Raw genomic sequence first — 27,277 nt, 5'->3', positions numbered from 1 at the left:
GCGACGACTCTCGCGATTGAAGGAGGTATTGGAAGTGTGTTTTTCCTCTTCCACATCTTTAAGTTCGATTAGAGGAATCGCAGGTTCGCATCGTTAATTCTTTACTAATATCTTCTAAAGAAGAAACAGAGAAGAACGTATCGAGCTATCGACAGAGTCGGCGATTTCACTTAGCAATTCGGTGATCGAGGTTTAAAAGAAATTGAAAAGAAATTCTATCGACAAGTCTATCGAATTGGCCTACTTCAGATATGCAGTTAGTAAGATACAAGTTAAATATGTATAGATTCGTGTAATTGTCTTCTTACCACTCAACGAATGACGAAGAATACTCTAACAAGCGAGTTTAAGAGGCGTCTTTGAAGTTCCACTCTGCTCTTTAATTTTCCTCACTGGTAAACTTTGATGTTACTTTCGATCCAAAGAGCGCACAAGAGGATAACTGGCCTACACGCAGCAACAGGTTTCACAGAGATTTATTTCTGTTTTGAGCTGTTCGATCGATGAATCCGAGCAGTTGGACCGTTGCACTGGCTGTTGCTCGCAGCATATGTAGCCTGACTTGAATAAGGGCCCCTGGTAGGACTGCAGGTAGTCTTACAAAAGGGTCCAAATACAACGTTGTCACATTTCATAAGAAACTCAAGGCGGTGGCCTGCGTAACAGCAACAGCGCCCGTCGAAGAGTAAGATACGATAATACAGTACCAAAGGTACATGATAACTGCAGCAATACAAATAATGAAGATCAACAAGCCGATTTAAGAAATTGTCGTCATGAAATAATGCTTTAGCGGGAAAAATTTCAACCGTGTTTTTCTTCGGCATAGTTCCCATTTACATAGAGGAAAGAAAAAGATAGGCACGAGCCGAGAAAATAGACGATTAGTCGAGATCAACGATCGTGGAATAGAGTGAACGATCCATATAAACAATGAGGTCTCTGAATCGTTCCATCATCGATCATATTGTCGAGACTTCCGCTTGAAGTTACCCGCCAAGCGATTCAGATACGGACATTGCCTGGTTGCGATTTTGATACTATATATTACGTGGAATATCGATTGACGCTACTTACGAACCGTAAAAAAGAAAGAGAGTCGTAAAAAATGTCGCTCACCTCGACAGAGGTTTGGAACGAAACCTTGTCAATAATGAATTCGACACTGAACTCGACGCTGAACTCGACGCTGAATTCGACGCTGAATTCGACGCTGAATTCGACGCTGAATTCGACGCTGAATTCGACCCTAATATCCAACGTTGTTCTGAATCCATCAAAAAGACACGTGACTTTCGCCTCTCAGGTGGTACTCACCCTTGTATATATTACCGGCGTAATTGGCAATGTGTCTGCTCTAGTCATACTTTTTCATCGAGATAAGGTAATAACACTTCCATTGCGTATTCTACGACTAATCGATAACTTCTATCTCTAATTTGTTTAATAATATTGAAATTCTATTATACATGTATCTATCGATATATATTATAACTTCTGTTAATAGGATAATTATTAAAGATAATTAATATTATAAGACTTTAATATTAGTAACGTTGGAATGATATTATATTTGTATTTATTGGTAATATTTTATATTGAATGCTAACAACAGAGAAAGAAACTAATTGTGTCTTGTAAATTACTGTCACAAAGTATCTATTTAAACGCTTCTAAGAAATGTGATTGATAGTAATCCCTAGAGATACTGTTATTTGTGAAGCAATAGTTATTCATACTGTTATTTGTGAAGCAATAGTTATTCACAAATAACAGTATCTCTATTAACAGTGGGTATATCCCTAAACAAATATTTCGATGCGGGTTTAAATGCTAATGAGTAATAGATATCGCGCCCTTGATTCGAAAATACGTAGCTCAGAAACATTGGTTCTCTGGATGTCTAAAAAAACTATCTTTAAACACATAGTAATATATCATCTTATTCATCAAAATTATCAGTGCGAAAAAAATATTCATAAAATAGGATCATATAATATTTTTGTCGTTTCTAGTTTATAATCCTAAAGAACTTTTTTATAGTGATATCTCGAGAACATATTTTACGAGTTATTCAGTGGAAGATTACTTTTGTAGCAAGGGTGTGATATATCTCATTGAGCATAATAGAGAAAGTTGATGTGTGTATGCTGAATATATGAGAGAGAAATTCTTTGTATAATACACTTTATCTCATTCAATACTACCGACCAACATAAGCAGTGACAAAATATGTTTACTTTTTAATAATAAAGTGAATAGTATATAGGCTACTTGTACATAGAGTTACAATATAAAAAGGATATATTAATAATAAAATAAAATTAAAATTCAATAATAAAATTAATAATGTACAGATTGTAATTAAAAAAGAAGAGTTATATATCAAAGAGTACAAACAGTAAGATAAATTACAGAAATTCTCAAAATAATCCAAATATATTCAGTAATTTGAGCTAATTGGTATATAAATTGAAATAAATTGTTTCAGAGGAGAAACCGAAAACATTTGGTGATGCTGCGTTGTTTGGCCATCAACGACCTGGTCGCATTGTTAGGGATGATGGTGCAAATGTACATTACGATCTATGTAGGCAGTGTGATGTCTACCAGGGGGTTTTGTTCTCTTCGGGTGGTATGGAGGCTCTTCGGTTTATTCAGTGGTTGCGTAGCCATCGTAATGGCAGCTGAGAGGTGGCTAGCCTTGACCAGACCCTTCGTTTATCAGAGGGTAAGTCAAGATCCTTGATAAACTTTTTCAAACGACCAACTAGTATTGACTTTGGTATTGGCAGGAGCTTATCGTTGGATTTTCCCTTCATCTTACATTTACTTTCACGTCGTTAGATCCTATCTAACACTTGCAGGCTACTTGAAGCTGTATATCTTCAGTTACATAACTTAAATCGAGTATTCAAAACATTATTGAAAAATAATATACACATATATCATAAAAAGTTGAATAAATTTTTGGACCGAAAATGTTTCTCTTTTTCTCAATTAGTTATTCATATTCACGATAGCTTGTTCTCGCATCGAACATGATCGGGAAAGTGGCGCCAAGATTTTCTCGCAAGGATATCCTGACGATGAAAGACAGATACGAAAATCTTGAAATTCAAATTAAAACTTTGGAAAAAACGCAGCGTTTCCCTAATTGGTTAATTATTTTTAAAAATCGTTATTGCGTTTTACTATTCTTGCAATTAATTCGATAATTAGAGATTGAAGAACACACTGATATGGTCGAAAAAAAAATTAATTTTTAAATTAACTTCTAAATGAATTAATTCGTTTTTATTAAATAAATATATTGATATTTAATCCAAATTTCCGCGAAATTTTTCCGATATTTCTTCATGAGGTATTTTCAAGGTTTGTGAAGTATTTTAACAGTAAATAATAGTAATAAGGAGGTTCGGATCAATCTTCTGAATATTAATTGAAAATTATGCAAAATACGGACGAAATCGATCGAAAATAAAAGCAAGAGTCTAATACCAGAAACACTAGATATTATTCTATTAGGACTAGTTTGAAACTATATACGTTACAGAGATAAAAGGAGAGTGAAAACACCATAGTAACATAGTCGAAGCAGCTTCATAGGTTTTATCTGTACGTGATAAAAGTTACGTTAAGAATGTAGGTAGATGTACCATATGGACCTGACCCATTTTTTCAATAGACAACATTGACAGGAATTGATGTGAATATTTACTGAAAATGACAATGCTCTTTAATATTTTATTGATAATATTTGTACTCTGTAAGACATTGTAGAAAAATGTTTGCGCATACTTGTTATTAGGGATTATACAATGCCGAACTTTTTACACCTATCGCTATTAACTAAGATAGTTTACTTAAATTAGATATTTATTAGACTTGCAATAAGTTAGAAGCAACTGGAAATTGATATTTATTTAACTACAATTACTTCTTCATATCACTTTATTCGCTATACTCTATTTTAAAAACTAACTATATGACCGGAGCGTTAAAACCGGAAGATCATTCATTGGAAATGTTGAATCAGAGAACTTGACACACTGCAGTTCTTTCATCAAAAGTAAGCAAGAATTAATATTATCATAAAAAAATATTTGAAAAATGGTATAAAATATCTTTTTACTTGAAGGCGATGATATCATTGGTTTTTTGTTAGATATCAATCATTAAAATACATACTTAAGGAAAATATTCGCAATGAAATTCTTCAGAATCTGAAGATGTACGTACGGTATCAGGGTTGACAGTATGCAAATATTAACTCCATCACTTGGATGTAGCCAACGATTCGGTCGAATCAATCTACGGCCATTTAAAACGCAGCGGAAACAATTATTTAAACTGGCTGAGGAACAAGTGTTTCTCTGATGCAGTTGGACTATCAAAATGTATATCCTGTTTCCCTTTAACATTATGTTGTGTAATTCGACAAGTGACCAAAGAAGAAGGATTATTTTCGTAAAACAGTTTTGTCAAATATAATAGAGAGACATAAATTACTTTCAGATATGAATCAGATATAAATTATTTTTTCTGGCTACTGTTTAAGCGGAATCGTAATATCATTTACGTAGAAAAATTATAAGAAATTTGTTGATAATACGTTTGGCCCATTTTACTTTATTTGAAATTATTTCTCGAATGATTTTATCAAATTTTGCAATTCTTTGATATATATTTTTTGGTCAAATTAAAGAAATGTGATTAAAGGGGATCATGGTTCACAGCAGGCGGTCACATTTCCCATGATAATGATAACACGTGATAGCTTTGGAAAGTCCTTAAGTTGTTTCTGAGAAAAAGAAAGACGTACGTGATCACCAGCAGCTAATTATTTCATGTCCCGATTAAAAAAATTTATTTTCATGTTAATACCATGGCTAAATTTGGTTTGGGAATGAAACATGTGTGCTTTATCGGCACTGAATACAATTGAACTTGTTGCGTCGCGTGTCGCGGTGAAAAATTCGTGACCCATATTGTAGCCCAAATATGTCCACGCATAACGCCTATACTGTTTTCAATCATTGAGTTGTTCATTCGATATTTAATTTCACTAGATTATTTAAATATATTCAATGTCTTTATACACTGTTCGATTTGTGATGTTACTCTTGGATCATTATTGTTAAATTTTATCGTCCTCGATTTAATTAGTGTATTAAGAAATTTCCTTGGCACATTCCATATTTTTTAAACAATAGTTTTCATCTAAAATTTATTATCGAAGAAAATACTTTTACAAGTTTCAATATTTTATATTGAATTCTTAGTTACTGTAAGATTTTTAAAATAATACGATATAATTTCTATTTATGTTACGCTATATACTACAGATTAAGTAATGAAAAAAAAAGAATTACGAATTCATTCGAATTTCGTACCTCTTGAATTATTTAGCACGTATCTCGACTTTTAGTAGGCAGAGATTCAGGGTCGGTGAAATTAATGTAAACCACACTTCTGCACTGAATGGTCAGTCACTGGTATTTAAACTTTTTCTTAGGATACGTGTATCCACGCACGTACAGTGGCCGTAAACTTGAAACCATATGATACAGTATCATTTACTAAAGTTATAGCTGTAAAATTAATGCTAGGATTATTTCCATAAATTATACATCTTTATCCTTTACCTACCTTATCTCTATTATAGTGTGTATTTTTCTGTGTATGTACTTATTGGAACATTTATATATTTGCACCATAATTGGAAAAAATTATGATTCAATTATCTTGTAACAATTCATTTAACTCGATACTTGATACGATAAAGGAATTATACGCTACTACATAACATATTCATAGTTTACACCAAATATCACATTTTATTAAATACGAGATATCCCACAATTTTTGAGCCAGAGTTTATTTATCTACATATGTGTTCAATATTTTCATCAAGCTGACACCAAAAACCACATCCCAATATAGTTACGTTATAGCTGTCAGACTACAATTGAAATAATCTTTATAAATTACAATCGTTTATCGACAATCATTAATACGTTCATCAATATGACCGTTTCTCGGCAGTCATCAATATGTTTCACATTTACGAGCCATAATTAATTTTCATATTGCATCTTGTTTGTTAAGCTGGAACTTTGTATTTTTCTATCAATAACGCTGCACTATAATTTTTCTCTAAAATACCAAAGACTGAAATCAATCGTCTGTATAAAAAAACGTCGTCCACTTTATCATCCATACGCATCATACTTCCGCTTTAATGGAGTAACTTCAAAAATGGGCCACAATCAACTGGTCGATTCAAAGCAGATTAGAAGGAAAACTAGAAAATCCAGTCCTCTTGTTAGCAGTCACTCCAGAGAACTCGTTGAACACGCTATAAATTTAGAACATGATAGATCTCACCTTTGATTGCGGCGGGTAGGTGACTTCAAGGATATAAGAGCAGAAGACGAAAAGATGATTATAATGTCGACGAACTGCGGATTGATATCCTCTGAACGCGTGTGGATTGTTATTATCTGTAACAGATTCCTCTCTATCGGTCCAAACATAGTGTCGCAATCTCAACAACACTTTGATGATGGTTTAACGCTAAATTTGATAAAAAATTAGAATTATAAAATGAAAAATGAAAAAGGAAGAATTGTGACTCTAAGCCGAAATGAATTGGATCAATGATTGGACACTACGTAAAATTATCTTTCGATTTTATGCGAAGACTATCTTCGCGATATTAGCTCGTAAACGTCGTGTTCGCGACGAATATATGAAAAGAGGATATATGAATTGGCAACGAGTGATTCACGATGTGAGAACGCACTTTCGCGAGGAACCCCGGACCAATGTTTCGTTTTTCGCTTCTAATAACCAACGAAAATCACGAGCTAACGATTGAGAAATAGTCTCCACTCTATCGCGTTTCCACGAAATATTTTGGTTACATAAGAGGGAATTCGGAGCTGCTTAAGTGCTTTATGGAACGAATTTTTGAGCCAAGCGTGGCTTGCAACGAAAAAATGAAGATCGCTAGGAGAATCGTGTTTTAGGTCGGTGGAAGTTATGACGCAGTAACTTCTTGTTGGAACGTTTTTTTAGAGATATATTGGGGACCAATTAATGAAGATAGAGGATAAAAATACTGCTAGCTTCTTGATATTTTAAACTCGTGAAGAAGAGATTGATCTAACCTTGTAGGATGTAGAATTTTATAATTAGACACTCTTTGGATAATAATTTAAAATATTATTTCATTATATACAGGGTCATTGGTAACTGGTGGTACAAGCGGAAAGGGGGTGATTCTACACGAAAAAAGAAGTCGAAAATATAGAATAAAAATTTTTCGTTTGAGGCTTTGTTTTCGAGAAAATCCACTTTGAATGTTCGCTCCGTACGCGTGCACTTTATCACGTCTCGTTATAACGGATCTCACTGTAGATTTTGAAAAAATTAAAAAAAGAACAATTTTTTTATTCTATATTTTCGACTTCTTTTTTCGCGTAGAATCACCCCCTTTCCGCTTGTACCACCAGTTACCAATGACCCTGTATATATGTATTTTTCTTTTTTTTGATTGGAGGTTTAGAGTCGCGTGAAAAATTGATTTTTTTATATTCTCCAGGGTAACATTAAAGCAATTAAAAATTATTGATACTGTTAAGCTCATTTTGTTGTTCAATTATATGTATGTAGGTATATAGAATGCATTAGCATTATCGTCATAACCTCATACTCGTATCGTGTTCGATAACCGTAAATGATCGCATGTACAATAGCATATTATTTCACACTAAGTGACTATGTTTTAAAAGATGTGGTACATTTAATGTTTCCTAATTCGGCCCACCCCGCCCAAAGGAAATCAATGTAACTAACGGAATGAAAATAATGCTTTTATCTATAGTTTTTGCCAACTAGAAGAAAACAGATTCAGCTAAAATTTATTAATGTCGTGATAGAATATTATTTTCGTAATTTGTCGAGAAACAAAATATTACATATCAAGCTTTTTATTTATCGTTGAACATGTGGATAACTTTATCCGTGTAATATCGCTTCTTTACTCGTGGATATTTACAGTTATGGTGTGAGAAATTTTCACTTCTGCCGAAATAAAGTGGTCAATTGTAGACATATTGTAAGGATGTGCGGTACACGATTGTGAAAATTAGTTTCCTGTTTTAAAATATATATAGAGAATACTTTAACTTATCTTTTTTCTGTTGGCGATATTAAGAAACGAAATATTATCTTACATTCCTTGATTTTATCCGGGAACGATATATCAAGGTAACTAAGTCTGAAAACTCATTAGTTCAATAATGCTTGTAAATTACTATGTTTTGGCTTCTTAACTCCATCGTTTATTTTTAGCTGTTTATCATCTTTTTTTAACTGTATGTTTCAAATGTTGTACTTTAATAAAATTGTGCTTTAATAAGCATTATTTTAATAAGGGAGAACAAAATTTCATAAGTACATAGTTATAATCATAAATATTCACACTTTAGATCTTTCTAGTTGATAAGATTATAGTCTGAACCTAAACTCTCCAAGTATTTTGTACTGTTATTTATTTTATTATTTGGCTATTAATATTTGTGAACGTTACATCAAACAGAGAAGAAATTATTCAATCTTCATCGTCATCTATTTCTCAGACTTAACACTCGTAGTACCTCGTAATACCTACCAACCTCCTGATTTTAGTCGCCGTGAAACAATGTTTCCTTTGATATAAAGAGCAGAGTCGCGAATTATGTATCGACTACAGCAACTTTCTGTTCATCGAATTTAAGATTTCTAGATTTCTTGAGAGCATCCAATATTATTTTTAAAATGTACGTGTCAAAATTAAAATTGATCTGGTATTTAAAAGGGAAAAGGAAGAAGGGAACATATGAATAATTAAATAACGTAAAAAAAGAACTAATATTTTACAAGCAACAAAAAATTCTGTAAAAAGCATCATATAGTCAGTGCAAAAAGTATTCGTAGAGTGTCAAAAAACAAGTGTCTAAAAAATGGCAAAAATATATGCGTAATAAGTATTTGTACTGTTACAGTTTAATGGGAAAAACTAATAAGACTTACCTAATACATATCCAGGAGAGGAAATTGCCAAGTTTAATTATTTTAATGCTTAGTGGGGTTTCCTTCTGATTTTATTATGGCTTGAAGCCGTTGTTGAAACGACAAAACATTGAAACATTGAATTTATTAAATTGATGAGTAATTTACTTGAAGTATTTTTCTATTCTTCTGAAAGAATCCTTTTTCAATCATTCATTGATGAAATACGGTGACTCCGTATTTTTCGTTTCAGCCGGTCATATATATTTTCGATAATATTTATATCTGTGGATTGTGGAGGTGTTTTTAGGCGTTCCGAAATACAAGATTCAGGCTCGCGTATTACTAACATTATATTTTGGGTCGTTTTTTTGTATCGCGATGAAACTGTCTTTTCAACCCACTTTTTTAAGAGATTATTTTTTAAATATCTATGTACATTGTATCCTATGAAGCAATAACGACGAATATGTTTTTTACGCATATGTTTTTACTATTTTCTAGATATTTATTAATATTTTTAAAACAGGAATAGGATCGCATTCCGTTCTTTTTTTTCGAAAATTATATGAAAACTATATTGAATATGAAAATTATATTTTTTATTTGTTAATAAACAATGTGCTATAATAATTTTGTTAAACTTAAGTACTCTATGAATATTTTTTACAGTGATCATATAAAAAGAAGTTAAGAGTTGGTCATTTTAAACATTCTGGTAATTTTGATATTGTAATAACACGTTGCGTTGTAAAACAGCGAATATTTCTCGAAAGGCAATAGCAGAAGCAGGAGGTACAATAAAAACGACACGATGTCTCAGCAATTATTACAGTTTTCCTTAACCCCTTTATTTTCTCTACGTACTGAACGCCTCTTGTGAATGGGCTTCCGCTTTTTCCTCTGGAAAGCACTTAGCCACCTCCGCAGAAGTACAACAAAAAGTTGTCGGTGAAGGTTTCATTTCTTCTCCCATTTCTCAAAGAACACGTTTGCCACGACGTTTGAGCGATGATATTCGTATATTTGTTTTAGACGTACATATAAAAGAATATGATAAGAAGAATATTTTATTCATTATTTCGTTTTTGTGTTGAAAAAAGATGTTTTAATTAAATAATATGATCAAGTACTGTCTAGAGCGATTTATTACATACGGCAACGTGTTTTATGGACTGCATTAATTTTTAATACAAGTTTTTTACGAGCTGAAGATAAATTCAATGAGAGCTAGAAAAATGTCAGATTACTAACCATTAATTCTTATGACATTCGTAATATCATTGTTCACAAAATTATTTATTGTATGATCTAATTTATGTATGAAATAGACTGTAAATTATTTAAATCCATAATAATAAGTAATCTTTACGTTTCTCATCTTTTATTTCCACCTTTGCGAATAAGATAGTGTAGAAATTGGGCAACCCGTTCAATCAGACAAAATTGAACGCTCAGGTAAACTTACGCAATAAAAAAAGCAACTCTCGAGACCCCAACCTAATTTCAATAAAAATATAATACCCTATATAAAATTTTAAGCAAACGATACCTCATGCTATCTCACCGATGTACTGTTCTAAATGTTCCACAATTGTATTAGTGATTCTTGTATATTCAGTATATTCAGAATATTACATTTTTTGTACCAGGTAAAATATTATTTGTGTACTATTTCAAGATTTACAGTCTGCTTTTTTATTTTTATGATGCAAACATCTATATTATCATGTCAAAACAATTCTATTCCCTTACAGTAATTCAAAAACTTTTGGGAACATACGTCTCCAAAACATAACGTTCCGCAAATAACAACTAGCACGATAAGTTGCTTCAACCCTTAAGCGCAATATCTGGAAAATACAGAATTTCATTCTGCAAATAGTGAGCTTTACTTTCTTTAAATTCCAAGAGTCCATCTTCGAGAATTGTCTACTTGATGACGAAGAAACTTTCCACCCCATGTAAACAATGATATCATAGTGATTCCCTTTTCGCATTTTTCCTATGCCCAAGACATCTAAAATAAGATCTAAGATCGTCAGCAACCCTAGTGGTATAGTGACGCAGATCAAGAGTTCACCTATTTTAAGCCGAATGTTGTCTAAAAGAAAAACACCATCTACATTATATCTGGTTTCCGTTCATAAGATTCCTCGTGTTGTCTGGAAACGTTGAAACTCATTTACAAAATAGCGATGACTCTTCCTTTCGACGCCATTCTATTTACCAATTGCTCGTTGTTACAATCGGTCCATTAGAATCGAATCGATATTCTTTGTTTGCTTTCTGCCACGCGTCATTCATCGAAGTTCATTGACTTTGCCTCATTGAGCAATGATCGATGCGATCATACGTGTCGAAGAAGGACATGTGGTTGTGAATGTAAGCAAAAAGAAACTGATACTAAACTCTGTTTTCACCTTGTGCACTTGTTTCTTTATGGAAAAGTTGGTATAGCATATGCTGATAAGGGATGGAAATACTATTTTTTACCCAGAACTCTGAAGTCAGTCAACAGTGCTTTGAATATAGCAAATTCATAATATAACATAGGATAAATTACTGCTAGAATTAATTTTGAAAAATTCAATCTTTTGGGATTGTAAAATTCTTGTACGAATAATTATATATAATAATGAATAATACATAATCGATAATAAATAATAAAATAATCATCATAATATTTAATTATAACATGTAGGTAGTAATTATTTCTTAATTTTTTTCCTTTCTTCGATTACCACACTATCGACGGAACATATACTATTTCCTGCTTCTTGTACTACTAAATCTGTGACACGTATGTGTTTCCTAGCAGGTGACATACCCAGCAATTGTACGTTGCATGCTAGTGCTCTGGTTAATCGCCCTGGCGTTGACAAGCATGCCAGTTATGGGTTTTGGCGTGTATTACAAAGGCGAACGATGTATTCGATACAGAGAAGCCACCGATCCAACTGATATCGCCTACGCGTATGTTTGGTTCGTTTTCGGTAAGTACGAGGTATCGCTGAGATTAATAAATCCTTAAATATGTTTCAGTTACTATATAATAATTTGATGTGGTGAAATCTTGATAATCCGAATCGTTTTTTATTGGGCCCTTCATTCATTTAATGAAAGGAAAATAAAATGGAACGATTGACGTGTGTCTAAAGCGACTTGTGTATTTGTTTATTCCTTTTTTTTTATTTTGTATGAATTAGTACACAGTAACAGTGTTGCCATAACTCTAAACAACAAAACGATACATTTTGATAATTCCTATTTTAAATTCGATCAATATCGTTAAGCGATCACTGCAGTTTGTGATCTTTGTCACAATGATTCAGCCTTAATTGAAAATTGAATGAAATGTGCTGTAATGCTAATATGATTAACAAAAATGATTTTACAAAAATTGTCATTCACAATTTCTTGAAACTTTTGCACGGTTGATTGTTCTATAATTGTATTATGTGAAAAAGAAATAATTTCCATATCAAATGTATATTTGCATATTGTGAAGATCTTAATTGCTCTTTTTAAACGGCAGGTACGGGTCTCTGCCTATCGATAGTTTGGTGCAATTTGGCGGTTTCTAGAGCGCTTAGTAGGCTAAATCACAAAACTGGGCTGCTCCGACGAGTGACGAGATCTTCTTCAAGAGCGAAGCCACTTTTGTCAACGTCAGGACCAACACCAGAAATCGTCACTACCGCGGAGGAAAGGGCATTCGCAAGATTAATGGCCGTACTATCAATATCGTTTGTTGTCTGTTGGATGCCACAAATGGTAAGCGATCGATCGTGGAAGTAATTGATTAAATTAATTCGTTCACGCCGGAACACCCTCGACAATTAAATGACTCTTGCGATTGTTTTTGGCAAGCTAATTAAAATTCGGAGAAGTCGTAACTTCCAGTCCTTCCGCTTTCGAACATCTTTGGATAAAGACGTGTCTTTAGATACTTAATTACACTAGGTAGCATCTAGAATTGTCTATCAAGAAAATATCTTTAATTACATTCTTTGTCTTGTCTTGCTACAATTTATTTCCTAACAAAGGATTTAAATTGTTAGATAAATTGTAACTGATTGCAAGGGAGATTAAAAGAATAGTGTTTTATCATTTTATATTTTGCATCGCTAATCTTTTCATTGATTTTAAAGTTTGTTAAATTGCACAATTTTCTTGTAAATTGTAAATTTTCGTGTAATATTAAAAAATGTAGTAATATCAAGGAACCAGCAAGTGACAATATCGATTCACCTGTGTTATCATGGATTATAATTTTATGTTCCCTTTAATACAACGCTGACAATTAAATCGTAATTAATTCATATCTATTTGTATTGTATTTGCTCATCTCGTTGTCATCTTAATTCACCATAATGATACGTTTTGTCAACGGATTGCGAGAAGGAAGTCTCTATGATAGAAGAGCTTCCGGTTACTCTCTTTTATGGAGGCAATGGTGTTTACGTGACGCGGTTTTCGAAGATCCTTTCGACAATAGTATTTGCTCCAACACCGACAAAACATCGATAAAATTTGCCGTCGTATCTGCCGTGACGAGACTTTCAAAGTGAAACAACATTTTTCATTCTATACCATGTACCTTTCGTAAAGTATCCATCTAACAATTGATAATAATGTACTAGATGATATTTGATTCAATTCCGATATTGATGTAGTTGATATAACATTAATCGATGTTTAATTATGTTGACGTGTAGTTGAATAAACTGAAAAAGGCTAGTTCAATCAAAAAGTATGTACTAAACATATTTTTCATTGTCTTCTTTTTACAACGAAAATATTCCTTTAACTGCCAATAACAATGGCTTGTAGTAAACGGTAAAGTAAACTCAGTTGAATGCTCATCGCTCATAGCATCAGTAGCAGTTAAAGAGTTAGAATATTTATGTAATTATATATTTTGTCTTATCTTTGATCTTGAAATAATGAATGAAATCTGTCAGATCCAGTACATCAAAGGAGGCATTGGACAGTGAAGTTACGGATTTTTATTCAAAGATCCACAATATTTCACTATATACGTATTATGGCGTCGAAAAGCGGACATAGATAAACATAGGTTCATTGATTCATAAATCCAGATAGGAAATTTCGTGTTATTCCAGAGGAATCATTGCCATTGCCCGAAGCTTTCGCATTCCTGAATTTTTAATCCAATGTAATCAGAATGTATTCTGCCGGCAAGAATACAATCGCCTCGAACAATGCACTCACTGTAGTACGGTGATTGCATACTCACGAGCATTCCGCATTTCCATCTCCTTATCCGCTCAGCATCTTATTCAACGAACGTTGTTTTCCTCACAAAACGTGTAACGTTCCCTGAAGTCCAGTCAACCACTCGAATCTCACGTTTAAAGCTTGCACTTGAACTTCTCACAAAATTATTCATTTTCTCGTTTTTGAAGCTGTTTCCAAGGATGATGGAAATAATGTAACGATTTGCTCGAGCAAAATTGCAAACGTGACGCATTTCCGCTGCCTGCGATGAAGGTTAAACACGAGGATTTAGTTTGGAATATCGTCACGTACGATCGATCGCGACGCTCGCAAACGATCGATCTTTGTAACACGTTAATGTTCGCTTTGTAAACGAAACCGGATGTTGGAGAGATTTTTGATGAGGAAAATTTTCCACAACGTCTGTCGTCGATAACCATGTATTTCTGTCATTGACCCTAGAGGCGTGCGTTCATACTGATTCTATGGTGACCGTGATACTTTTCATTCTACGCTGTTTTCAGCCAACGTACCTCAAATTATAATTATACTTTCCTAATAGTGATCATTGTGTTTCATAATTTTGAAACTTTGTGAAGTCGTCGTTCTGAGTTAGAGTTGATTTGAGCTGAATTAAAAATCGTAGAGTTTCTGTAAACCACATATCTCGATCTTTCTGCGCAGTTGAACTACTGTTAGTAATTGTATGAAATAAAAGTTAATATAAGTATTAATAAATTGTCTTGTATTAAAACAAGTGACTCTTACAAATTGTAAATTAATTGTCATACTTGATATTTTCAGGTTGTACGCAACAATATTTATACACGCTTATTAAAATTAATTACTTTTTCTTTTATATTAATCTCAATTATTAAGTTTCATAGGTTGTTTTTACTTTACTATGACATTACTGTTTTGTTTCGATAGATTTCCATCCCATTGGCACAGTTCGCAATGCAATTACCTCAGAAGGCGCTATTCGCGCGAAAACTGATTCGTATGTTTCACCTGGCGGCCGATGTTCTTCTTTGTATTCACTTCACCCTGGATCCGTACATTTACGTACTATTGAGAATGCCACGGCCACGATTCCGCCTTCTGAAACCCCTTTGCAAGATCTGTTGGCCAGTAAGAAGCCGGTCGAGTTCGTTCAATGGTGAGTCTCATCAATTCGAAACGGAAATTACGTGTGTAGAGGAGGTGGGAACAATTAGTCACGCAAGTGGGACCCGATAGTATAGAAATTTGATATATATTGCGGAATATCTACTTCGAATATTTGATATGAAGGCCACAGGTGAAAAACATGATAAGTCATATTTTCCATCTTCTTTAAAAAACGAACAATTTTTCTAAAATTCAATACGTTGTTTACTCCACATCAAAACTATTTCTCCATTTCAGTTTGGGATTAAATATATGTTTATGTCACCTTCTTGAACTCGTAACAAATATTAATACCATTAATTATACAGTTTATTATTAATTAAGTCAAATTAACATAACAACTAAACTTATATTACTCGTTTCTTTTATCAGATTATTCTCTTCTTTAACTATGTTATATATTCTATACAACTTTTCAGTCACCAACTGACATAGAATTTAGAATGTTAACAAAGATTGACTTGTCATGTTTTTCTTGTGTGGATTTCAATATTCAATATTGTACATTAACATTTAGTAATAATATAATATTTAATAACATTAATAATATTATCTTAAAAATAATATTTAATAATATTCTGTTAATAAGAAGTACTATCTTAAGACATTTTTTATGATTAAATAAACGTAAGATATCTCTCGTCGCAATTGCGTGACTTATTTTACACTGTATAATTGAACCTTTCCAATTAACCACTGTTTTACTTTGAATCGTTTGAACGACTAAAGAACAAAGGGTAATTGGTCTATGTACTTTTGGTTTTCAACGTGTCATTTAACATGAATATCGTGAGTTTGTCTATCGGAAAATGGTTTGCCTAAAGGTCTACTTAACCATTATACGGTTTCTTCATGGTACGCATAACGAGAAGTTAGAAGGCCGATAAAGAAGGCCCTCAGGGGACGATGATCTTTTGGTTGCCTCGCAACAAATAGGGGACTTTCACACGAGCTGCAAATTGATATTGAATCGATTCTTAGTGACGATTTGGATAAGCAAATTAGTTCTTACCGAAACATGTTTGAGTCTCCACTTAACACGTCCTTATCATTTCCTAATCAATGTACTTTGTTATAACTTATACTATAATCTCCTGATCAATATAATTGGTTGATCTTCTAATCAATGTACTCTATTATAATAATATATTCTATCGTTTCCTCGTTTAATCTGGCCTAGCGTTCATAGTACACTGTAATTATTGCACGCCGCTTGTGAAAAGAAATTTTCAATCAAACACAGTAGCTATTTTATTTTGGAGGTACAAAGTATAAACCTAATGAAAATATGTTAAAATCGTTAAACCACGTGAGATAGGGGGATTTTTGTTTTTAGGTTTTTGAAATATGCATTATCGCTTAAAATTTACAAGTTTGGGATCACTCCATAGTTTACACACAAAAAAAAGAATAAAAAATTAAAAAAAACTAATTCACTATTTATTATTCTTGGTAGGTTTAGGAGAAATACCTTCCATTATCTCTTATCTCTGTAGTGTATTTTTGTGACATCTCATTGCATTTTTATTTAATTCATACACATGACATGACTCGTCGAAACATTTGAAAAATAGATACAACCTAATAATCATAGCCTTCTTCTTCATAATCTTTCCACTGTAGTTAAGCAAAATAAAAATCGTACAATTTCTTCGTAATTTCGATATTTCGATCGATATCGATGCCAACTGAAGGTAATAGGTTTGCCAGGCGTTTGATGAGATATTATTGGTTAAGATATTTTAGTTAATAATCGAAACTATTTTAAATATTCTCCTAATTGCCAACACAATGATCGTAATTTCGTAACATCAAATTTTTTTCATAATTTTGCTCGATATCGATTCCAGTTCAAAGCAATGGATTCGCCAGTTATTCGATGAAAGTTCGTAGCGCGGTTACTCGTGTATATACCAAGCGAAGATCTTCCAACGTTCTCGAAGAGCATGCAGCTCAAGCCTGCCTAACATCGTGACTATTGAGCCGTTTCAGGAAGATCATTCGCCGAAGCCTATCTCAGATCGGCACCGCCACTAAATGAGGATCGTGTTCCTCGCTGACGGGCATGGAGGGTGCCTCGGTGATCGGGTTCGACGGATCACCACTGCTGCTCTGGTGGTCTGTGGTACCTGTCAGGTGTTAGAGATTCCATTTCAATCGTACGGATCATCAACATCAGCCTAAGCTGATAGGAGAATACTACTTCTGCCAAAAGTTCTTCATCAGCTATGTTAATGAGAAAACTGATTGTTAAACTATGCAGATAATTATGCTATCGCTGAAAAGGTTGGGATCACTTATTCGATATGAAGAAATATTTGGGCTCCTATGTTTTTTATCAAATTTTATTGTTTTATGTTCGTTTATTTTTTTGCGTAAAACCATATACTTTCTGGTTGTACTACTAGTTACGGAGCCTCCTGTATATTTAAAAAATATATATATATACAGGGTGGTTGGTAACTAGTGGTACAAGCGAAAGGAGGTGATTCTACGCGAAAAAAGAAGTCGAAAATATAGAATAAAAATTTTTCGTTTGTGGCTTTGTTTTCGAGATAATCGGCTTTGAATTTTCGCTCGGTACGCGTGCACTTTATCACGTCTCGTTATAACGGATCTCACTGTAGATCGTTGTCTCGATGAAAAAATTAAAAAAAAATTTTTTTTATTCTATATTTTCGACTTCTTTTTTCGCGTAGAATCACCTCCTTTCGCTTGTACCACTAGTTACCAACCACCCTGTATATATATATATTTTTTAAATATACAGGAGGCTCCGTAACTAGTAGTACAACCAGAAAGTATATGGTTTTACGCAAAAAAATAAACGAACATAAAACAATAAAATTTGATAAAAAACATAGGAGCCCAAATATTTCTTCATATCGAATAAGTGATCCCAACCTTTTCAGCGATAGCATAATTATCTGCATAGTTTAACAATCAGTTTTCTCATTAACATAGCTGATGAAGAACTTTTGGCAGAAGTAGTATTCTCCTATCAGCTTAGGCTGATGTTGATGATCCGTACGATTGAAATGGAATCTCTAACACCTGACAGGTACCACAGACCACCAGAGCAGCAGTGGTGATCCGTCGAACCCGATCACCGAGGCACCCTCCATGCCCGTCAGCGAGGAACACGATCCTCATTTAGTGGCGGTGCCGATCTGAGATAGGCTTCGGCGAATGATCTTCCTGAAACGGCTCAATAGTCACGATGTTAGGCAGGCTTGAGCTGCATGCTCTTCGAGAACGTTGGAAGATCTTCGCTTGGTATATACACGAGTAACCGCGCTACGAACTTTCATCGAATAACTGGCGAATCCATTGCTTTGAACTGGAATCGATATCGAGCAAAATTATGAAAAAAATTTGATGTTACGAAATTACGATCATTGTGTTGGCAATTAGGAGAATATTTAAAATAGTTTCGATTATTAACTAAAATATCTTAACCAATAATATCTCATCAAACGCCTGGCAAACCTATTACCTTCAGTTGGCATCGATATCGATCGAAATATCGAAATTACGAAGAAATTGTACGATTTTTATTTTGCTTAACGATAGAAGGATATTTAAAACAAAGGAAAGTTTGAGTATGAAACTATTTTCGTTTTAGAAATCTTCAATATCATGAGAGTGAGTAACTGAGGAATAAATCTGATTAATTGAGATTGATACCTCGCTCATTTTTCGTGTACAATTTGCACATTTTCAATGTTCATACATTTCCTGTACAGTTTTCGTGTTATTGTACATGGTACATTTTACGGATAATTTTAATCGTTGTAATTTTGGATATTTTAATATTTTGATTACCTAATTAATTTTTTAACTGTTTTGTAAAAAAGGTATCGCGCTTTATATATCAAGGGAATTTAATGGGACTACATGAAAATATGACAGATGTTGATATTCTTATTTTCTGTTTTATTTTTTTTCTTTATATATATTGTTGAATTTTATTAGAGAAGTGAGTAAACAGCATTCCAAAAAATTATTATGGCACATGGTGCGTGTATCGTATTAATGGATGTACATTATATGTATATTAAAATAAAGCTTCAAAATGTTATAGAATACCCGGCAAAATATGTAAGACTCTACTCGTTTGCAGTCTGCAAGTGAAAGTGAGTGTTGTTTGTTCGGTGTACTTTTTTAAACCGGGTATTTTGCGAGAAATGTAAAAATTTGCTTCAAATTGTCTATAAAGAGAAAAATATACACATAAGATAATATATAATAACAAGAAGTGTAGTTAAGTGTATCAAGAACTATATTCTAAGTAAGTATAATAAAGTAAGTAAACAAGAAATGATCGCAATGAAAATTTCGACATATGCTTCTGGTACAGTTGCGTAAATATATGTCTAGTCAATAAATTAATGCAAGTGTGCAGTAGTTACAAAATGAATGCAATGAACCGACAATTTACCAAAGCATTAAATACAAAGCGTATTTTCATCATACAATGTACTTCCTTATAAAATTTAAATAGAACTTGAGAGAGAAATATATATATATCTTTCTTTTCTTCAAGATATGACACTGATGGAAATACTTATCGCATATAAATAGATTAATCAGTAGTCTCGTGCTTTATACTTAACAAACAATAAGTTGGTACTTCATTAGAGGAAGCCGATGTAACCTATAGCGATAAATACTTTATCACCTTCTATTGTATCAATATAATTATATTAATACATTTTAATTACTTCTTTTTTGTAATAAATTTGTTTAACAAATTTGTTTTTTTGTGAACTTTGTATCACTATAAATACTCAGTATTAATTCTTAGAGATCACTTTAGAGATTTAGAAACGGTTTTTTGTGTTTCTGATATCCGATAGAAAAAATACATATTTTCAATTGTCATAGGAAATAAATGTTAATAATTACATGTGATGACATTTAAAATGTAAAATTGATGGCTTGTCTGAATCTGTCTGGTGCTACGATATGTGAGGATTAATATTTGAATATAAAAATTCAAGTAACTGAATAAATTAATATTCGTGAGTTACTAAGTGCCAGTTTTATCGATTTTACATCTTAGATTTCGAACAAGATCTTACTTAACTTCGCTATTATTAATAATAAATAAAAAAGTATGATTTCAAACAAGTGATAATCAGCAATGTGCGTGTAGGAGACAACGAAATAACGAAACGAGTGGAAAGGAAGGAGTACATATAATACAAATATATTTTATACGCAATTACGTATCTCTTGCTTCTAGACACTTAACAACATTAATCAATAACTTACGGGACGCGATCGTTGCTGAATACATGACATCTTTCTTCCTTTTTTTTTTTATTGCACACTAGAAATATACCACAGTTGCATTCGTACACAGTATCAATCGCGATACGTCTGGCGTACTTTCACGTACCTTAAGTAGCTACAATAAATAATAACTTGACTTTTTAATTCCACGCTCGTCTCCCACGTTTTACTATCTACGTTCGTTCGATCGCTACGTTCATGTTCGCTACGAGATAAACAAAAATACACAGAGACGATCGTAACGAAATTTCATAGAATTTGTAAATATTCCTTGTTGACTAACAACACGTTGACTAACAAAAGATCGTCTACGCTTCCAGTACACGCAGTTGCATCTCTGACCATCGCACCCCATACGATTCTAGTTCACCATCCATCACAGGCACACGCGTCAACGACAGTTAGAACGATATGATTGCACGCGTTGTCTCGCGAAAAGATCGATACTTTTCAATTCGCGAAAGGGCGCAAAGTCCAAGGCAAATATTCACGATTCTCTCGTCTTTCTTTTTCACTTCTTTTGTTCTAGCCTTCTCACACAATCGAGCTCAATCGCATGCAAACATGTATATACGTTTCGGCTACGATAATAGAAATCACACCGATAAACAAAATATAAGCCCGTACGCGGTCAACAATTTTTATTAGCAACAGATTGCATAGTTGGTGGAAGAGATATAATAAGGTCATAAAATTGGACAGCTATTGATATGTACGTTCTGAGAACTAAAAGAAATGAAATTTAAGGAACATAAGAAAGAACAAGGCGTTCGATAGCTGGTTCAAGACCATCGGATTAGAATTTCTTCATTTTTTCTAATATGATAGAAAAAGTTTTAGGAGATTTTGAGAATTTCAAGAATTCCACCACCAGCATTATAATTATGCTATGCAGAGGTTCAAGTGACGCATGAGACTGTCGTGTGTCTTGTAGTACAAAGAGTATATATAATATATAATATATTGACCATATTACCGTTGATCACCAATCAAGTTTCATATAATTGATCAGCTAAACAATTAAAAAAATTTTGTACCGAATACAATCTAGAAAACAGGTTGTAAAAATATATAATTTGCTGTTTTGCATATAGTGCACACATTTCATATAAATATTTTAGATATCAATATAAAAGTAACTTTTATAGTCTGAGATTCAGGACATTTTTATAAGATGCATACCGCTATATGTTTGATTAATATTTTAATTTACGACCTCGTTATATCAATTCTAACATCTATGCCTTGCTTTCGAGCGATAGGCTTGCGAACAACAATTTATCACACATACAGGTATGTCGATAATTATATACACATCAAAAAGATGTCTCTATTTCTATGATAGTAGAGCGAATCTTGTAATTGTTTTTCGGTTCGAGCCGGTTGTGGGAGATCGAAAATCAAGGCTCTAATGCTTCCTGCGAAATGTCGTATCAATATCATTGATTGAATATAATGGTTATGTGTAGGGTTAACATGATTCATTATATTGTGTTCTTTAAAATTATGCGACTCAGTCTTGAAGCATTTTGAAGCATCGCCGGCTCTTCCATCAAAATGATACAGCCCTCAGAAACATTCACTCCAATAATCTTTTACTTTTTTTAAATATAATTTTTGTCTCTTTTTTGCATATGTTATAGATATAATTAGACAACGCATTCATACAATTTCTTTCAATTTTCATAATCGAAGGATAACAATTTTTATTTTTTTTTTTTTTTAATTTTCTGCTATGACCAAACGCCGTCATAAAAGTATAATAATACTCTGAATATCTCACCTTGGCTCCGCGAGAAATCTAAAATTCGTAAAATGAATTCAAGGAAGATTAGATAACATTCAATCGAGTATTTTGAAGGAGACATCCGAAGCTGTAAAATGTCCTCGGTCCTGATTAAAAACGAATCATTGCGATAAAGGCGAGGATTTTATAGTTACGACTTCGGTATCGATGAAACTAATCAACGTGCGAACATTCGCGCAAAAATAAAATTGTTAATTCCTAAAATCAGAAGGGCGAAGTGCGCGAAAATTGATCGTACAATTGAAGACCAAAAAATGATTTGCATTGTGATCTTGAGTAAGACTATCTGAAGGATTGATATCAATTAATTATTGTCAAATACGCTGTATGTTAATTATGTACGGTCGATATATACGCGAAGTTGTAAAAAAGTCAGACGAGTCGCTCAAAGTTGAAGCGAATAAAACGCGCGGGAGATGTATAAAGAGCTTAAGGTCTATCCAGAAGTACCCTGAACAGGGGAAACTATACAAATTGGCCACTCGAATTTTTGTACCATTAACACGGACATAACAACAACAGAATAATTTTACGCCAATATATAATAATTATCGCGACGAAGCTTTGAGGAACCTTCTTTATTCCAATATACATTTCTTTATGAATCCCACAATTTTTCTTACATTTCCAACAAAATCATTTTTCCACCTACAATAACACTTTTATTTTCTTCCAAATAAAGAAAATATTAGGAAGACGAAAAGTCAGAATCTAATGTCAAAAGTTCAACGATTGAGATTTTATTTATTTTCCATTTCTCTTTACTAGAGATCAACTAAAGTATAATTCTCTCGATTTGCACTTACAATAACATTGCTATTCGCAAGAATTTCAAATCCGAAAGAAATTTATTTGCGCCCGAGTTCTTCATTATTTATCCAGTCTCAGAATTCGCTAGAATCCCATTAGCGATTAAACGCGAACACATTCTGCTGCGATCAGTTGAATTATTAATAAAACGAACAATGATGTTATACGTCAGTTCTCGAGCGCGCGGCGTCGATCGATGGACAATGATAAATTCGTTTTGGCACTCTAACTCGATTAGTTCCCTTTTAACGTTTTAAAGGTATTTTTAGGCCAGTGTCACGGTGTTGTGTTAAGCTCGATTCAACGCTCTTCCAGGTATCGTAATCCATTGCGTTCTAGTGTTAAATTCAACGTGTATATATTATATTTAACACAACGAGCATAGTACACGCGTAATTACATCGATTTGCTTAAAGCTCGCGTGTACGATCGTTTACCTATACCCTCCTTTACCGAATATCGAAGTACAACGACATTTAAATTGCGATCACACGAAGAATTAATGCCGCGAGATCGAACATCGAGAAACCAACGTTTCATTCAGATCCAGTGCAAAAGTACAAACTTTCATGGAATCGATTTACTGAAATCAAATAATATTCAAAACAGCCAGATCAGAATGATATATATTTTAATAATTATTTATAGGTTCAATCGAACGTGATTGTTTTTTTATAGTGTCTCAAACACGTGTGAACATATCTCTGTCGTTTTGAATCTGATTTCAGTGAACCTTTTCAGTAGTTCTATTTCGAAACGAGCCAGCAAGATTCGAATATATTACTGTAACGATCTGACTCTCTCGATCGGTATTAACAAAAGATTTAGAGAAAGCTCTCTAGTCCGGTTCCATAGCAGTTTTGAACGCGTGCTTCTTGGCACCTTGAAAATAACGGACCTCCCTTATCCTGCTTTTGATCCATTCGGCCAAAACGAGCCAGAGAACTCTTCCGCGTTCTCTGAAAAATCGTCGGGCGAACAAGTCCTGAACAGTCACGATCGGACAATGACGGACCCGACCGCGTGTGGATTGCACACGCAACAATGATTCCCACGGCATGTCATGCCGACGTGAGTGAATTGTGGCCCTTACCTGCAAAATTTACGCATTTTTCAAATTTAAATGTGTACGAGTTTTAATGCGATTTTTTGGAATTGAGTTCAAGGTGATTGGAACACGATTAAGAACTCTTCTTTAACATTCTTATTTGATTGTAACATATTTTTTGTATCTATCTTCTAAATAATTTTATCTTTGCAGATGTACCATCACACATCCTTTTAAAATTTTTTCTTTATATGATTTTAATTTCTTGATATTTACATGCAAAAATGCATAAATTGTAGAATTTAGTGAAATATGAGTCTTCAAAAATTGTACATTTCATATGTTACAACCTAAAAATAACTTGTGAATTCAGTAGATTTTACCTCAAATGAAAAGTCAAGAAATGTCCAAAGATAGAGCCGATCAATTTGAATTGTTAATAGTTCATATGTATTATCAAATATAATAACAAATTTTAATTTAAGTGCTTCGAATCGAACTCACCGAGGGCCGTGCCAGATCAGATCACACCTTCCAAAGCAGCAGATGGTTGGTCGAATCTTCGCGACCAGCCTGCAGCTCGGCGGATGCCTGTGCACCTCTGAAATTCTCGTAACCATCTCCGCCTGATATCACCAAGAGTTTCCCGCGATTGATATTGTTCTGTTGAGTTTTGCTAGATTTCAGAGAGTATCTGTTCACTTTTGGACGCGGATCCGGCTTCGACAATGTAGTCGTTTCGACGCATGTGAGGAAACGCACGTGTCCGGTATGTCCATGAGGAACACCTGAAAAATATAACAAAATAGTTTTATTTTCTAAATATTTTTTGACGCGAAGCTCGACGATATTATTTACAACAATGTTATTCACTAAAAATGTAATCTACTGCTAGCTCCAAGCTTTAATTTCGAAACATTATAGCGGGTTACCACATTTCTTACTTATTTTTGTCTTATTATATATATATACTGCAATCCTATTTCTAAGAGATGACAACTTTTTGTTATTCATACTTTCTGGGCCCTTGTGCACAGCACTTGTGTAAGCTAATATCATTAATGAAATTTTACAAGTCATAAGACGAAATTTGCAAAGTAATACATGTTCTGGTGCAATGATTCCAAGTACGTTCAGATTACTTCACATGCAACGACCTAGTAATTAATGTAGCGAAGTGGAATATAAATATTTCATCGTGTTAATCTAATTAAGGCGCTGATTCTAAATAATTCTACGAAATTGAAATATTAATGACCAGTACAAGGGCGATAGAAGAACGATACAATCGCCTTATTTAAATCAGATTCAGAAAACGTTGAATAAAACATTTTATTCATCAACATACATATTAACAAAATTTTGCAACATTCAAAGACCAAAATACCTTTTCTTTGATGTATTAGATACACCAGTTTTCCTACGACTGAATATTGCGTATATCCATTAAATTGTAGCAGAGATTGAAAGCTTGTAGCGTCACGTGAAAGGCTCCGTTTCCCAAGATTTATTAGTAGACAGTTTACTTAGATACACAGGGAAATCCAAAAATTCCTAAATGATTGATCGAGCCTGTATCTGGCCGGTGTCGAAGCAAACACTTCGTTGAAAAGTCACGAGTAAACTCGGTGGCCAGCTTCTAATTATATCGAAAGCAATAAGCTACGATTATAAACGATCGAACGTGACGTCAATACGTACCAATCACGATCGGTGGTTGGGACATCCTCTGCGTGGATGGCTTTATATGGGGAATTGGCACGGTCAATAGTACACCGGCACTCGTGCCGATCCAAAGTAACTCGTTGCAAGCCAAAAGTGCGGTAACCCTGAGACAGGCGGCCTTGTGCTGTCGTATTATGTCATCGCAACCTGCAGCAAGTTTAAAGCTTCCGTTAAAATAAATACCATATAATAAAATCGAGAAAATATATCTGGTTATGTAAGGTTTACTTGAATTAAAGTTTTTGATATGAAATTTATTTGGAAAACTTCCAATGTATAAGACTGAAGAAAGATTTATTAATGAAAATTGCAAAATTTGGTGTTAATAGGTTTGGTGTTAATAATAATTGCAAAATATGGCTAGAATGATCAATTAATAACTTCATAGAAATTTAATAGATTTAGCTCATTATACGTTTAGGGGTATTCTATGATTTTTGGCAAAGTAGACTATCGACCAAAAATTTGATGCCATTGCGTGCTTCATAGGTTTCAAAAAGTAAAAGTAAGTTAACAATTAAATTAAAAAAGTAAATTCACAAGAAATTGAATACAGTATTTAGTACTTATTACTTCTAATTTTGTACAGATATGTAATTGTTGTTCTTGTCTTTAATTTTTTCGTATAAGTATTGTATTTTATATGTATTATCGTCGGTGGTATTAGTGTTAATAATGCATGTTCAATATTGTTTGTTTTACGTTTTATTTTGATTATGTATTTTGTCTAAACACGAACAGAGTCACAAATACGCGGCCAAGACGAGAACTTCTCGGTCCAATTCGTGAGGAACAACCGTTAATCTACTTGTGAAACAACTTTGAAATGCTGAAAGGAATCTGGTGTTCCTACGTTTAACGACTTCTCGCATCCAGGTAAGATTTTCTATTTTATCTTCGGTTACAGACTCTCAGGTGGAAGTCTTTTTACGATCCTCGCGTAAATTCAACTTCTATATTTTAAAGTCAGTTTCAACATAAATCTAAAACTAACGTGGGAATAATATTTTAGAATTAGGTTTCTTTAACTTCTCTTTGTGGTAGAAACCACATTTTATTCCAATTAATTGAAATTTAATAAGTTACTTTCGAAGATAGTTCATAATTTGGATATA

General features: G+C 33.3%; 2 protein-coding genes across 14 annotated transcripts in view; one reads left to right on the top strand and one right to left on the bottom strand.

Moving 5' to 3' along the window:
* On the top strand, positions 1-27,277 carry LOC100746514 (prostaglandin E2 receptor EP3 subtype). Of its 3 annotated transcripts, none has more exons than XM_033323423.1 (6): positions 1-1,384; positions 2,492-2,731; positions 11,879-12,056; positions 12,599-12,837; positions 15,235-15,463; positions 26,904-27,277. In XM_033323423.1, the coding sequence occupies exons 1-6, from the start codon at positions 1,109-1,111 to the stop codon at positions 26,963-26,965; spliced, it is 1,224 nt and encodes a 407-aa protein (XP_033179314.1). In that variant the 5' UTR covers positions 1-1,108; the 3' UTR covers positions 26,966-27,277. The 3 variants fall into 3 exon arrangements, with proteins under 3 accessions (XP_033179314.1, XP_033179313.1, XP_012246625.1); XM_033323422.1 differs by lacking the exon at positions 26,904-27,277 and adding an exon at positions 18,536-19,557; XM_012391202.3 differs by lacking the exon at positions 26,904-27,277 and adding an exon at positions 18,536-18,648 and having other exon boundaries at positions 1,109-1,384; positions 11,882-12,056.
* LOC100747260 (rho guanine nucleotide exchange factor 17) overlaps positions 20,661-27,277 on the bottom strand; it is a 71,261-nt gene continuing 64,644 nt past the window's right edge. For 7 of the 11 annotated variants that reach the window (XM_024370839.2, XM_024370840.2, XM_024370841.2 and 4 more), the window contains 3 exons: positions 26,139-26,312; positions 24,942-25,225; positions 22,405-24,482 (listed from right to left, as the gene is read on the bottom strand). In XM_024370839.2, the coding sequence (XP_024226607.1) occupies positions 24,963-25,225; positions 26,139-26,312 (437 nt within the window). In that variant the 3' untranslated portion in view covers positions 22,405-24,482; positions 24,942-24,962. Of the gene's footprint in view, positions 24,483-24,941; positions 25,226-26,138; positions 26,313-27,277 lie in introns of all 11 variants that reach the window. The other 4 variants (XM_012391198.3, XM_024370838.2, XM_024370837.2 and 1 more) reach the window with 2 other exon arrangements.

Source organism: Bombus impatiens, unplaced genomic scaffold (genome assembly GCF_000188095.3).
Source record: "Bombus impatiens unplaced genomic scaffold, BIMP_2.2 scf_0969, whole genome shotgun sequence".
Taxonomy (NCBI): Eukaryota; Metazoa; Arthropoda; class Insecta; order Hymenoptera; family Apidae; genus Bombus; species Bombus impatiens.
Note: the sequence above shows the minus strand (reverse complement) of the source record. Positions and strands in the feature narration are given on the sequence as shown.

Excerpts from the sequence above, each read along its gene's own strand:
- LOC100746514 (XM_033323422.1), top strand. The coding sequence starts at position 1,109 with ATGTCGCTCACCTCGACAGAGGTTTGGAACGAAACCTTGTCAATAATG. Across the intron at positions 1,385-2,491 it reads TACTTTTTCATCGAGATAAG|AGGAGAAACCGAAAACATTT; the intron begins GTAATAACACTT and ends AAATTGTTTCAG. Across the intron at positions 2,732-11,878 it reads GACCCTTCGTTTATCAGAGG|CAGGTGACATACCCAGCAAT; the intron begins GTAAGTCAAGAT and ends TGTGTTTCCTAG.